At 44.8% G+C, this 14,953-nt stretch overlaps 1 protein-coding gene across 3 annotated transcripts in view; it reads left to right on the top strand.

The window, feature by feature from the left end:
* PLEKHA1 (pleckstrin homology domain containing A1) overlaps window positions 1–14,953 on the top strand; it is a 117,189-nt gene that overhangs the window by 56,764 nt on the left and 45,472 nt on the right. For all 3 annotated transcript variants that reach the window (XM_068258529.1, XM_068258528.1, XM_068258530.1), the window contains exons 2-4: window positions 1,708–1,868; window positions 2,096–2,152; window positions 4,626–4,671. In XM_068258529.1, coding sequence (XP_068114630.1) covers window positions 1,728–1,868; window positions 2,096–2,152; window positions 4,626–4,671 — 244 coding nt within the window. In that variant the 5' untranslated portion in view covers window positions 1,708–1,727. The remainder of the gene's footprint in view (window positions 1–1,707; window positions 1,869–2,095; window positions 2,153–4,625; window positions 4,672–14,953) is intronic.

The following is a 14,953-nucleotide window of genomic DNA, read 5'->3' as shown; positions in this document are numbered from 1 at the left end:
CAAAGCTTATTACGGAAGGAAGAAACTATGCAAAGGAAGGGAGGAAGGACAGCTGTAATGTAGCGCATTCTTGAGTTCTGCTTTAACTCTCCAGAACTTGCCTAATGTGTGTATGTATGTGTGTTTGAATAAAACCTTACATGCAATGTTCCATTTGAGCAGGAAGGGCTGAAATTCCAATAAGAGAATTTTTGCAACAAGAGAAGTGTGACTCTGCTTGGAAAAGGCAGAGAAAAGGACACCAGTCTGTGTGAGGAGCCCAGAACTGATGTCTACATAAACAACAAGAAAGCAGTTGATGGTCTATTCATCCACCCTTTATATATAACTAAAATGTCTGTAAATAGACTAGTTAAGAGCAGCTTGTGTCTGTTGGAAGTGCTTGTGGATGTATCTTAGTTGCGGTTAATGTCACCCAATAGAACTGCTGGTAACAAGTTAACGTTACGTAGTCTTGCATTATTTCTGCAACAAACGTCTTCTGTCTGTTCAAGTCATTTTGCATCAATGTCTAAATGGATTTCATTGGATCACACATTCTGTTTAAGGTCCCTGGAGTACTAGACACACACACAGAACATTTATACCATGCTTTTCTCCTGTCTGATTCAAAGCGCTTCGAGCTGCAGCCACTTGGGGTGCGCTGCACGAGCGATCAGGATCAGTAGGAAGCCTTGCCCAAAGACTCTCTATTGTTTTACACACTAGCTTGAGCTGGGATTCGATCCTTGGTCAAAGACTCAAATCCTTCTAAAAAGACAACAGCCTTACCAGTACGCTATCCAGCTGACCCTAAGCATAGCTTTATTTCTGAGTTCCTCCCAGCAGAGACACAGATAAAGAAGCTTGTTTTTGTAGAGAACTCCTTTCTCACTTGCGTGTTTGAAGATGACTATTTGGGAGCGCACAGTGATGCAATTTGCATGGACATCAGACGTGCATAGACTGCTGTGACGTTTCATGCGTTAATGCATGGTTGCCAATCAAATACATGCAAATGCACTGCCATTACCATTTATTATAATGAATGGAAATCACAACAGCAACGTGGGTGGGTACACAAACAGCAGTAAAAGCTAAAATAAATCTTTGTCGTGGTGTATGGCTAAACGTGATTGATTGAGTTCTGATTTTCACTATTGTACTCTGCACAGTATTATTTTTGTGTGTTTATATAGTTCTGATATAATCCACAGTGCTATACTGGATCAATGTCACTGACTGTCCCACAAAGGAGCTCCCAAGCTAATCCCTACCATAGTCACTATCTTAAACCCCATACACACGCACAACTGATAACACTGAGAAGACGTCAATGCAACAGGTGCATTGACTTCTTCTCAGTCTTATCAGTTGTATGAACAATAGCAAGCGACTTTTTGCTGGTTTTTCAACTTGTTTCACAACAAAAGTGGTTTGATAATTGTGCTGCATAAAAGACCACTGTTGAGCGTGGGTATGGGGCTTTTGCCTTGGATATTCTGTATCTTGCTCTTGTAAATCTGAGAGAAAATGTACTGATGGCTAGCTAATGTTCATCCACTCTAATGCACAGGGAAATGATTATGGTTGAGACAGAATGGGGGTGTATCTTAGCCAGCAGTCTCGACCTTTTATTTCTGTCATGGTCTGATGAAGAGAGAATCAGATATGTAGCTGTGTTCTGCTCTCTGTAAGTTCCTCACCATGTTGATTCATCTGACACAGGGTAATGTTCCAGTCCAGACATGCCTTATGTGGATCGACAGAATCGCATTTGTGGCTTCCTGGACATCGAGGAGCATGAAAACAGCGGCAAGTTCCTGCGAAGGTATTTTATTCTGGACACCAGCCAGAACAGCCTGCTGTGGTACATGGACAATCCCCAGGTGAGATGGGCACAGACAATACACACAGCTGGAATTACTGTGCAAATGCTGACAAAGCACTCAGCCCTCTTTGTTGTTTGTGCTCTTGTTCTTTATTCTGATGAGTGCGGACTCATAAAGCTAACCCTTTGATAGGAATTAAACACCAGTATTTTCACTAGCTTGTTGTTTGATCAGATGTCCTGTAATTTGCTACATCTAGGTTTTTGTTTTGTTTTTTTCTGCAGAATCTACCAGCAGGTTCTCCCTCTGTGGGATGTCTGAAGCTAACGTATATCTCAAAGGTAAGCATTTGGCAGTTTTAATAAGAATCTTAAAGAGAACCTGTACTAAAAAAACAGCCCTTTGTGGCAGGGCTGTGGAGTCGGTACAAAAATCCACCGACTCCTCAGTTTAGGATTCCACCGACTCCTCGACTCCGACTCCTCTAATTTGCATATTAAAATCTTGTTGATTGAAAGTATGTAACATGAAATTCGTCTCTTCACTGCCAACGCTTAGGAATTTTAAAAGACAACTGAAGTGAGAAGGATATGGAGACTGCCATATTTATTCCCTTTAGTCATAGACTAAAACTAGTCCTTGGTAAGAGTACTTGTAAAGTTGTAAAGGTACAGACCGGAACAAAGGACATCTATCAGGCCCTAGGCAATGTAACTGTGGGTACATGTAAGAGTGATGTGCAGGTACTCTGCAGGGGAATAAGGAGATTCTTCCTCTATTACACATTCTTCATGCACAATCTGAACCAGGTTTATGGGTGATAGACAACACATCTGTGTTCAATGTGCACAACATTCTCAGTGGATTCCCTGCAGCTCTGTGGAGAGTGCATATGTAGAGTATAGTGCTACTGTGTAACAAAGTAAACCTGAGACAGATGAAATTAAAGTTGTATACATACCTGGGGCTTCCTCCAGCCCCCTTCAGGCTAATCGGTCCCTTGCTGTCTTCTTCCGCCACCTGGATCTTCTGCTATGAGTCCAGGTACTTGAGCCAGTCTGGCATAGTGCGCATGCACACACTACGCCGCCGGGAGCGTACGGCACCTGCGCAGCACTGTTGCGCAGGTGCAGAACGCTCCTGGCTGTGGAAGCGGCATGCGGCCGGACTGCGCTGACTGGCTTAATTACCAGGACTCAAAGCAGAAGATCCAGGTGGTGGAGGTGGACAGTGAAGGACTGATTAGCCTGAAGGGGGCTGGAAAAAGCCCCAGGTATGTATAAAACTTACATTTTCATCCTTCTCAGGTACCATTTAATTCTTAGTCACCAAACCAAATTTTTACAACATATCAAATTATTTGATTTCAAAAGCATACATTTGCATAAATCAGAATCAACGCAGAATTATTTCCATCTCATTGACCATCTCTATTAGTGACACGGCTACACATCAGGCTTTATACTTACAGCATAGATGTTATTTAGTATATATGAGAGATTCCTGTGTACACATCTTATATACAGTCACAATCAGATGTGTATATCTGACTTTAAAAATACGGGGACTGCTTTATTGAAGCAGCACAAGTAACTAATTTTGATTGGTTGATTTCATTTTTGTGGACTAAGCACAGCTATTACTGTATGTATAAATTATTTATGATGACTATTATCTGAAAAATATAATTTTTTTTTCATATTTTCTATTTTAAGTACAGTTTAAATCCATTAGGAGTCGGAGTCGGTGCATTTTTTCCCAAATCCGACTCCAGACGCCCAAAATTGCTCCGACTCCGACTCCACAGCCCTGCTTTGTGGAATACTTACCTGGGGAGGGAGAAGCCTCAGGGTCCCAATGAGGCTTCCCCATCCCCTGTAGCTGCTGGGAATCCAGCGCTGGCTCCCCGAAACTCCACCCCCCCCCCTCCTGACAAGCAATGATATATTTACCTTGCCGGGATCCTTCGTTCGGGTAAGGTAGGAATAGCCGAACCTGATTGTATCTGCTCTACTGTGCAGGTGCAAAGGATTCTGCGTAGTAGAGCGGATCTGATTGGGTTCCGCTATTTCTGCCTTAAACCAAACTGAGAGCTGCTAGTGTGCCTGCGCAGGATCGTGGTAGGTAAATATTTACATTGCCGCAGTTCGGGGGCTGCATCGCTGGATTGCTGGGACACTGGAGGGTTGGGGAAGCCTCGTTAGGATCCAGAGGCTTCCCCCTCTAAAGGCAAGTATCCCCCCAGAGGTATTTAATTAAAGCAAACAAACAAAAACAGATATCTCAGAAGGGTGAAGCCTCTGGATCCTAATGAGGCTTCCCCTGTCCTTTTCAGCCAACTCAATCCAGCTCTGGCCTCCTCAAACAGTCCACAACAATAATAATAACCGTGGCTTTCCTGCACATGCGCCCTGTCGGCTTTCCGCTCGGGCTCCGGTGGAAGAGCTGAGCCCAATCGGGTCTGCTCCACTGCTCATGCGCAGAAGGCTCGCACCTGCACAGTAGAGTGGACCCGATCAGGCTCTGCTATTTCCGATGGAGCTCGAGCAGAAAGCCGCTAGCGCGCCTGCACTCAGTGCCGACAAGCGGACTTCCAGGGGTCGCACCTCTGGATCCGCCTCTGCTGGTGGCGATGGGAGAAGCCTCTGTAGGATCCAGAAGCTTCCTCTTCCCGAGGTACGTACCCCCTGGTGGGCATTATTTTTGTTACAGGGGCACTTTAAAACTGTTTCCTTTCTCAGTGTTAAATTGATGTGTTTGCTTGGGATCTTGTGCCTGTTGATTTTGTTTAGTCACATCCCGCTGTCTCGGCAGGTGAGCGATGCCACCAAGCTAAGACCAAAGGCAGAGTTTTGCTTTGGTGAGTACATTATTTACCAATCATTTTCTGTTCCTTGTTGGCTGTAGGAAAGCTTGTTTCATTAAATTCTGGAATCCTAATCTACAAGGAATGCTAAATTAATATTGACCTATTGCTTATCATGAAATAGTCTGGCTTCAGTTTCTTATTTACTGCTTGGCACATGAGGACTTTACACCTGGAAGAATGAAGAAAGGCAAAAAGATTGTGTGTATTGCATTTCATTAAAGTGATCATTTTGCTATTATGGACATAAAGCAGATTGTATTTCCTTTTTATTATTGTTATTATTATTGATAAAGCGCCAACATATTCCGTGGCGCTGTACAAAGTAAGAAACAAACATGGGGTACATAAATAGACAATGGTATACACTAATATACAAGATACATAATTAGTGACAAAATACAAGAAATAATACAGCATACAGAATACAAAATACAGAAGTGGTAATGGCAGTGATAAAAGTAACATGATGAATAAAATGTATAATGATTTCCAAGACACAAAATGGGGAGAGAGCCCTGCCCTTGCGAGCTTACAATCTAAAGGGAATGGGGAGAAACAAGAGGAGGGGAGTTAAGTCCTTTTGGCTTGGCTTGGGTCCTTTTAGGCTGGTTTCACAGTGGGACGTTACAGGCGCACGTTAGAGCAGCCTGTAACGCAGCCCACCGCACAGTAATGAAAAATCAATGGGGCTGTTCACAGTGCGGACGTTGCGTTACATTGTAACGCTGCGTCACAAGACAACGTACTGCATGCAGTACTTTGGACGCGGTTGAGCCGCGTTAGACTGCTTGCACATGCTCAGTAGTGTTGGGGAGGAGCGGAGAGCAGCCAGGCACATGGCTAATTATTATGCACTGCACGTTGTGACGTGCAGTGTTTACATCCTGGAGCAGCCGCTCTGTGCGGCGATTGGCCGGCGGGACCACGTGATGCCGCATGCGCACAAGAGTGCGCATCACGGCATCACTGACGCCAGAGTGAGCTGCACAACGCGGCTCACTCTGACGTCCAGATCCAGCACCACCAGGCGTTGCGTTAGGGGGACGTTATGCGACCTTTACACCCCCTCTAACGCAACGTCCTGGTGTGAAATTAGCCTTAAACAATGCCAATTGCCTAGCTGTCCTTCTGATCTCTTTGGCTGCTGTAGTGTTTGATTCACACAGCTGAAACAAGCATGTGGCTAATACCTGGTACACACCATGCAACTTCCCATCAGATCAACTGGAAATTTTTCGTTGTTCTATTATTTCAAGCATATCCAACCTGTTCGGATCGAGTGGGATCAGTGCAGTACTGATCTCGAAATTGATCGGAAGCAGGCCAGACATGCTGGAAATTATCAAATGGCAGTTTGGACATTTTCAGTTTTTTCAGTTTTATATAGCTTAATATAGCTTAACATTACATTAGACTATCACAGTTGCAGTTTAGAATCCACACTCTGTAGTTAAAGCTGTAAAACAAGCAGAAGTAATGACCCTGTGAGCTCTCATACAGTAAAACCTCATCTCAGGCCAGAGACCCACTAGGAACGATTTCTAATCGCTAGTGATTTGAAAAAGCTCTTGCTGATGCAATGCTATGGGGGATAGTTATAAAATCAAGTGGGATCACACCCATAGCATTACATTAGCAAGAGTTTTTAAATCGCTTCTAGTGGCTTTCTGGCCTTTAGCTGTCTTTCTCATTGGACTGAGTTCCACCAAGGTAGCTCAGAGAAGCTCTTTTGCATAGATAACTACTCAAGTGTTTTAACTCCTGCTGTACTGGAAAACAATATGAGACTCTTTGCTAATGATGATCTATTTATTATCTGTGCTACTTATACAATTATTTCAGAAGTCTGTTGTCGCTTCAGATTTGCATGCACACCTTTGATGGATGTCGCCCATCGGGGACCATGCCCCAATCTCCTTGGGTGACATCACTGGGCCAGGCTGCACAGGCGTGAATCGGCTCTGTAGCTGGTGACGCCTACTGTTAAGCAAAAGAGCAATGGAGTAGTGTGTGCGTTACGTCATGCGAGGGAGCGGCGTGTACAAAGGAATTAGCTGTTTGCTGGGGGTGAGTTGATCCGTTGGACAGATCACTTGCGGGTCGGGGATCGGGGTACCTTTGTACATATTCCTTATTATTGGCTGAGGTGGTTCTCAGCCACCTCAGCCGACTTTAGTCAAGCATGTGTACAGAAAGTCGATTGGAAATCCGATCGGCCCTGTTGGAAATAATTGATTTGACCCTTCTATCTGACGGGAAATTGCATGGTGTGTACCAGGCATAACACCCACAACCCAGCTGGACAAACTTTTTTTTTTTTCATTATGTTGAAAATCATTTGTAATACTGCTGTTTGGACAAAGAGGGTCTGTTATTTTCGTGAGGATGAGGAACTGAGAGGCACAGCTATATAGCAAACTGTAAATGCTCTACCAGCAAATAAACCTCCCCCATTTACTTGCATGACTAAGAATTGTAAGTAGAAACAAGATTTAAAAAAAAAAAATTAAGCTGTCAAATTTTAAACAACGAACATAAAAACATGGACTGTTTGAAACAGCCATTGAATTGCACAAGATGTGTGTAAGTGCGTTACCTGTAGTACAGTGTAATCGTGTAATGCCTACCTTAGGGCTGGTTCACACTGCAAGAGATTTTTCTGAGCGCTTGCGCTTTGTGATTTGTAAAGCTCTTGCTAATGTAATGCTATGTGTTTGATCCCACTTGAGCGATGCGATTTTATAAAAATCCCTGATAGCATTGCATTAGCAAGAACACAGAGTGGTGTCCGCAACACTTGAGAAGAGAAAGTGTGCTAGGGCTCAAAAAAGATATGACTAATCACAAAGAGAGAGAAAGCCCATATAGCAAGCACCACTTATTGAGGTATATAATCATTTATTAGAACAATATATAGAAAAAATACATGCATCTCTGACATGTTGGAGTATTCAAACACATGTACATAAAAACAATTAAAACCGACCATATGGTCGCAAATGGTAACAGCTGCAAACAATCATGTCCATATAAGTGATTAACAAACAATTAGATTGCCACTATGTAAATCACTAAAGAATAGCAATAATATGCTCAAATAGCTACCCCAGTGTGCATCAAAATAGAGCACACTCAAGGTTGAACCCGGGTTCAGTAAAGTGCAAGGCATATAAGTGAAAACATACATCCACCAATAAATATATAAGAGAAAACATTCAATGAACAAGAATATGTAGAAAAAATAAATATATATATATATAAATGTGAAGGACTGCTATATACACAGTAATCTAGGAGCAGCCTATACCTGGAGTGCACAGTGAGAAAGAGAAGTGCAAAAAAAGGAAGGAGGATACTTAGCCCAGGAAGACCAGAAGGCAGGACAGTGCAGCTGAAGATGTAGGGGAGTCCCTTCAAGACAGTCCCGCAAGCTCCGCGGGCGTCACCCCGCTTTGGAAGGAGAGGAGAGGGATATCCCTCTCCTCTCCTTCCAAAGCGGGGTGACGCCCGCGGAGCTTGCGGGACTGTCTTGAAGGGACTCCCCTACATCTTCAGCTGCACTGTCCTGCCTTCTGGTCTTCCTGGGCTAAGTATCCTCCTTCCTTTTTTTGCACTTCTCTTTCTCACTGTGCACTCCAGGTATAGGCTGCTCCTAGATTACTGTGTATATAGCAGTCCTTCACATTTATATATATATATATTTATTTTTTCTACATATTCTTGTTCATTGAATGTTTTCTCTTATATATTTATTGGTGGATGTATGTTTTCACTTATATGCCTTGCACTTTACTGAACCCGGGTTCAACCTTGAGTGTGCTCTATTTTGATGCACACTGGGGTAGCTATTTGAGCATATTATTGCTATTCTTTAGTGATTTACATAGTGGCAATCTAATTGTTTGTTAATCACTTATATGGACATGATTGTTTGCAGCTGTTACCATTTGCGACCATATGGTCGGTTTTAATTGTTTTTATGTACATGTGTTTGAATACTCCAACATGTCAGAGATGCATGTATTTTTTCTATATATTGTTCTAATAAATGATTATATACCTCAATAAGTGGTGCTTGCTATATGGGCTTTCTCTCTCTTTGTGATTAGTCATTGCATTAGCAAGAGCTTTTCAAATCCTTAGCACTAAAAAAAAGCTCTTGCCGTGTGAACCAGGCCTTAGAAGCACTTGCTTTCTTTTTGCCGACTGGGTTTATCTACAAGATGGTGCAAATGTCAGTCAAAAGAGAAAAAATCAAGTGTGTGGCACTTCCAACATACAAGAAGATAGTCCTCTGTGTTTGTTACACAGGCAAATGGCTACAAGCCCCACTACATGCACTTCATAACTGTGTGTCACTAGACGTGTGCTCCGCGTAAACTACTGAAGAAAGAACCCAATCACAAGTATACAAGAAATCACAGGAGCGTGCACCTTCCGTCTCTGGATTTATTTCCGCATTGGTGACAGTAAAACAGTACAGCAAACTTCTTCATTTTCAAAAAACACTGCGTATAAACATTCGTGCATGGTTGGATCTTACATGTTCTTTGATTAGTGGGACATCGTAGTGGAGGTGGGTGGTGGGCATAAAGGTGGTTAGCGACGGCCGTTTCGCGTCTCCTGACGCTTGGTCACGCTGCGTACCACCCCAGTAATGAGTACTGTAGGGGGGTCAGGGGAAAAAGAGTTGAACTTACCCGGGGCTTCTAATGGTCCCCCGCAGACATCCTGTGCCCACGCAGTCACTCACCGATGTTCCGGTCCCCGCCTCCGGTTCACTTCTGGAATTTCCGTCTTTAAAGCCAGAAAACCACTGAGCCTGCGTTGCCGTGTCCTCGCTCCCATTGACGTCACCAGGAGTGTATTGCGCAGGCCTGGTACGGCCTGCGCAGTACGATCCTGGGAACGTCAGCAGGAGCGAGGACGCGGCAACGCAGGCTCGGTGGTTTTCTGACTTTAAAGACTGAAATTCCAGAAGTGAACCGGAGGCGGGACTGGAGCATCGGTGACTGGCTGCATGGGTGCAGGATGTCTGCGGGGGACCATTAGAAGCCCCAGGTAAGTTCAACGCTTTATTTTTCACCCCTACAGTACTCCTTTAAAGAGAAAGTAGTAGTAAAAGTAACGAAATTAATAAAATAACTTATTTTTATTTATTTATTTTTTTAAAATGTTTATAAATTGCTGTAGAGTCTCTGTTATCCGGCACTGATGAGGATTGGCTGATGGCAGATAAGTGTGCTTTCTGGTTGCTTGAGACTCAATGTTAACAAAAAAAAAAATTATTGTGGCAGCGTATCACTTGAAAATATGCTATGCGGCAGCGTTTCACCAGAAAATACATGTAATGTGGGCAGAGAAGGCACAGAGGGACACAGCGACAGCTACCTGCAACTTACACTGAGCAGATGCAGCAGAAGCAAGTAATAGAACACCCATGGGGCGGGGCTTAGTCTGGGGATGGGTCTTCATTTGAGGGCGGGGCTTAATCCAGCAACATGGCGCCCCAGGACCATTATGGCACTCCAGGCAATGGCCTGTATTGCCTATGCTTAAAAGCGCCCCTGCTTCGGGGAGCTGTGAAACCCAGTTAAAGAATCTGAATTTTTTACCTCTTTTTATTGTGCAGCCATCTCCAGCATTAAAATCCAAGTTGTTTTGCCACATTCCAGCGGGAGAACCTCCATAAATGCTCTAAATAAATTCCAGGATCGCATAATTCTGCTTCCTGGAAGAGGCAGAGCTGTGCATAGTAGCTCTGCCTCTTCTCCAGTCAATCTCTGCCTCTCCCTGCCCCTCTGTCTCCATTCACCGAGAGTAGTGGAGATTGACTGGAAAAGAGGCAGAGCGCGCAGCTCTGCCTCTTCCTGGCAGCAAAATCTGCGACATGGAAAGTCAGAGAATTTAGCTAGGGTGTTTCGGGGCATAAATAACTGGTTCTGCCGTGAGAATGCAGCAAATCGGCTTGGAATTTAATGCTGAATATGGCTGCACAATAAAAAAGAGGTAAAAAATTCAGCTTCAGGCTCTGTTTAAGTGCAGCAGAGCCTACACACAGCCTAAGGAGTTGGCTTTCACTATTGTGAGTACTGCCGGCGATTTCTGCTGGTTGGTTGAGACTACTGGTTAGTTGAGTTCCAGGACTCTACTGTGTTTAGTCTGTGGTTGCCCATAAAATTTTTCTTCACTTGTTCTTCACTCGATTTGCATTCTAAAATGTATCACAGGTGGCAACATTTTTAGTCCTGGTAGGTACATTGCTGCAGAATGTTTGTTTGCTGAAAGTTCCGAAGCCAATATAAAATATTCCTGGTCCCTCAGAATGCTCTAGGACAGGGGTCAGGAACCTTTTTGGCTGAGGGAGCCATAAACGCCACATATTTTAAAATGTATCTCCCTGAGAGCCATACAATATGTTACAAACTGGCACAGTACACATGCGCAGCAGAGGGCTCACGACCTTGTTGCCATAGTGATGTGTATACAGTTCATCCTCTGGAGCAGTGGAAGTTTCAGACACATCTTCAGCTTATCTTGGGTTGCAGCAGCATCAGCAATTTCCCTGAGAGCAAGACAGGAGAAATATGCACTAACAGCTTGTACAATTAGCTAGCCGACTTGGGGGTTGATTCACTTTGTAGGACAAGATCCTCATCCTTTGATTAGCCCAATAGGCTGCATGTCACTTGACAGGCAGCCTATTGGGCCAAAGTGCGAGAATCTCGTCTTACAAAGTCTCTGGACCTGACATGGACAATTGGAGCAGCAGTTAGTTTTGGGGGGAGTGCGAGTAAGCTAGTAGTGCATGCTACAGCAGTAGTGTGCCTACTTGGAAAATGTTACTTGCGCTGCCACACTAAGCTGTGCTGCTTGAGCAGTGTAGCTCAGTGAATCAACCCCTACTGAGTTGTCTGTGAGCCAGATGCAGCCATCAAAAGAGCCACATTGGCTATATGGTTCGGGACATAGGTTCCCTACCCCTGCTCTAGGAGGAGCATATATGCATAGCTAAACATTACTGGGATGACGGGGCTACATACCAATATACAGCAATATATTGATATAGGAATGTTTTGTGATGCTGAAACCAGAAAATAAATGTGCTAGTGGGTATCCTGAATAATTTAACTGTGAGAGATCTATCTAATGTACCGTACTTGTACCGTTTCATTAAAATAAGCACCAGTAGCCGGAATGTCTTTCAGTTGTTGGGAATTGAGGGAAATAGAAATAGACAACACTAAAACACTATATAAAAATATCTATATTTGGCATTAAATTCAGGATTACAGTGCTTTAGATAAGAGTGATAATTCACCTGCTACCCTATTAGGGCCCTTTTCCTCCAGCGCGTTTGCGCTGGCTGAATCGCAAAAACGCAAACCGCTAGCGATTTTACAATCGCTACGGTTTGCTTTTTAACATGGGAATCGCGGTAGGTCATTTCCACTACCGCGATTAGTTTTTGCCGGGAACGCGAACGCGCGGCAGAGCGATAATTGCCGCGATTTTGCTATGCAGTGCATAGCATAGCAAAATCGCGGCCGCGAACGTCTGGGAATCGCCGGTAATTGCGATTCAGCAATCGCTAGCGTTCAGCGTGAACGCTAGCGATTGCTAGTGGAAAAGGGCCCTTACTGTTAGTGAAATGTTACCAGCAGAAGCTGCAGCGCTCTGATATAAAGTACAAGGCAATCACAGCCGTCCTATCTGATATAAAGTACAAGGCAATCACAGCCGTCCTATGAGATTACATAGCTGTGTGCTTTGTGTTAGTCAGCCTCTGCAGGACGCCCTGTGGCTGAATTACATACTGTGGGAAATGCACTGGTTTGCTGAGGCTTATGGCTGGAAAATCTGAGCTGGCTCTTTATGGTAAAACAAACCTATTTTAGGATCCGCTGTGCCCTTTTAAAATGGGTCACTCAGCAGAAAGCCTCTGGTCTCTGGAGCTAAAATGCTCATTGATCTGTATTTGGATAGACCTATTTACTGCTGCTTTTGGTGGTTTGAACAGAAGATTGCGGCCAGCAGACCCTCCTAAGATCAGCTATTTTAAGTTCCAGCTTCCTGTGTAAGATGTGCCTCATTTTCCTTCTCATCCTGAGCTGCTTCCTTGCTATCTAGCTTTTTCGCATTATAACGGAGACGTCTTCTTTGGCAATTGCTGCACAATGCATTTCTTCAGGAGTGTAGAAATAGCCAAGCGTCAGGGAGGAAGTTTAAAGCACAACTCTAGATTTAAAGTTATAGCTCTGGCCGACACTATGGGGTGCATGCACTAAACTGTGTTAAGCAGAATTGCATAGGTTAGAGGACAGGTCAGAGGAAAAAAAAAACAAGATCTACTCACCTGGGGCTTCCTCCAGCCCCTGACAGCTGATATGTCCCTCGCCGCAGCCCTGGTGTCCTGGAATCCCTTCTATTGCAGATTCTGCGCCTGAATGAGCGCGTGGCCGCATCCACTCGCTATCGCCTGAATGAGCGCGTGGCCTGGAGCATTCTGTGCAGGGGTAGAACTACTCCCTGCCACTGGAGCGCAGAAGATGCCCACCTGGCGAGGTCGACATCTGCAACGGAGGGGACCCGAAGCTGCGGCATATCGGCTGCCAGGGGTTGGAGGAAGCCCCGGGTAAGTAGATCCTTTTTTTTTTTATTTTTTTCTTGTCGGATCTGTCCTTTAAAGGGAACCTAAACTGAGGAGGATATGGATTTTTCCTTTTAAAATAATACCAGTTGCCTGACTCTCCTGCTGATCCTGTCTCTCTAATACTTATAGCCACAGCCCCTCAACAAGCATGCAGATCAGGTGCTCTGACTGAAGTCAGACTGGATTAGCTGCATGCTTGTTTCAGGTGTGTGATTCAGCCACTACAATGAGATCCAAGCAACTGGTATTGTTTAAAAGGAAACATCCATATCCCTCTCAGTTAGGGTTCCCTTAGTTTTAGGCGCGACCAGTAGAGCATAATTCATTGCGTATAATGTATTGCATTCTGCTCTACTCATTGTGTGGTAAGACTCTACACCCTTATTCTGCTTAAAGGGTAACCAATCCCCCCCCCCTACACACGTACAAGGACTGTCAGGACTCGATCCCTCGGGCAACAGTTTGGTGCCAAGGTTGCACAGATACGTTACTAGTCTATAGGCCAATGATATGCTCTGATGCTATGGAGGGAGGAGGAGCACTGACCGAGCAGGCGGGGTGAGTAAGAGAACAATGCCCTCGGCCAGCACTCATCTGAGATGAATCGCCTGACAGATTGCAGGTCAAAGCACCGAAGGTGATCGGGAGCTACTGTACACATGGTAGATTCCATCTAGCGTCTGCACAAGGCTTTACTCTGCTAACATCGAACTCTAATCATAACTCTAACCATGTGTCCGCTTGTTAATTTGTACAGAGCCATAATAATCCAATCCTCATGATCTCCTCTTATAGGCATCAGCCTATAAGAGGGATTGTCCTGTAAGCCAATCGAGGGGACATCTCAGTGAAAAAGCTGTCCCCCGTACAGTGCTGCAGTAGCTTGCATCGCTGTATAATGTAAATAACTTTTTTTTAGCTGTCTTACAACGTGCCAGCCACAATCGCGGGCTGGCATGCTGATCACGAAGCTCCACATCTCTTCAGGGAAGGCTCGCACGTGCTCGTTCCCTGCTAATACCCGCCCACCGCTCTTGACGCCTTTCGGCATTAGGCGGTCTAGGGGCTGCCACTCTGCGGCCTCTGATCGGTGTTAGGCGGTCGCAGAGTGGTTAAAGGAGTTCCGATGTGAAAATTAAAAACTACTTTTTACACACCTGGGGCTTCTTCTAGCCCCGAGCAGCAGTCGCAGTCCCCCGCCGCAGCCCCTGTCCTCTACGGTGTGTACCCGCTGGCGAGTTCGGCTCAGTGATGTCGACCCGTCAGCGGGGTCGGCTGTTCCGTGCACGTCTACGTCATCTGGCGTGTACTGCGTCTGCGCAGTAGTTGTACGCAGACGCAGAAGAACCAATCCCACTGGTGGGTCTCCATCATTGTGGGTGGTCAGTGGGGACACCTAAGAGGACCGGGGTTGCGGTGCCACAGTTGAGTAAAAAATAGTTTTTAATTTTCGCATCAGAAGTCCTTTAAGGGCACTTGGGAACGTTTTGTTTAGCTGTTGCCTAGTGATTCCCTGCAACTGAGCAGAAAAGCATTTGGCATCAGTTCCGTCATATTTTGAGCCCAGTAGGGGGGACATAGAAGCCCCAAAAGTAGACCACATCGAGAGCAAGAGGATGG

The sequence above is a fragment of the Hyperolius riggenbachi genome, chromosome 10 (genome assembly GCF_040937935.1).
Source record: "Hyperolius riggenbachi isolate aHypRig1 chromosome 10, aHypRig1.pri, whole genome shotgun sequence".
NCBI lineage: Eukaryota > Metazoa > Chordata > Amphibia > Anura > Hyperoliidae > Hyperolius > Hyperolius riggenbachi.
The sequence above is the reverse complement of the archived record's forward strand: the minus strand, read 5'-3'. Positions and strand labels throughout refer to the sequence as shown.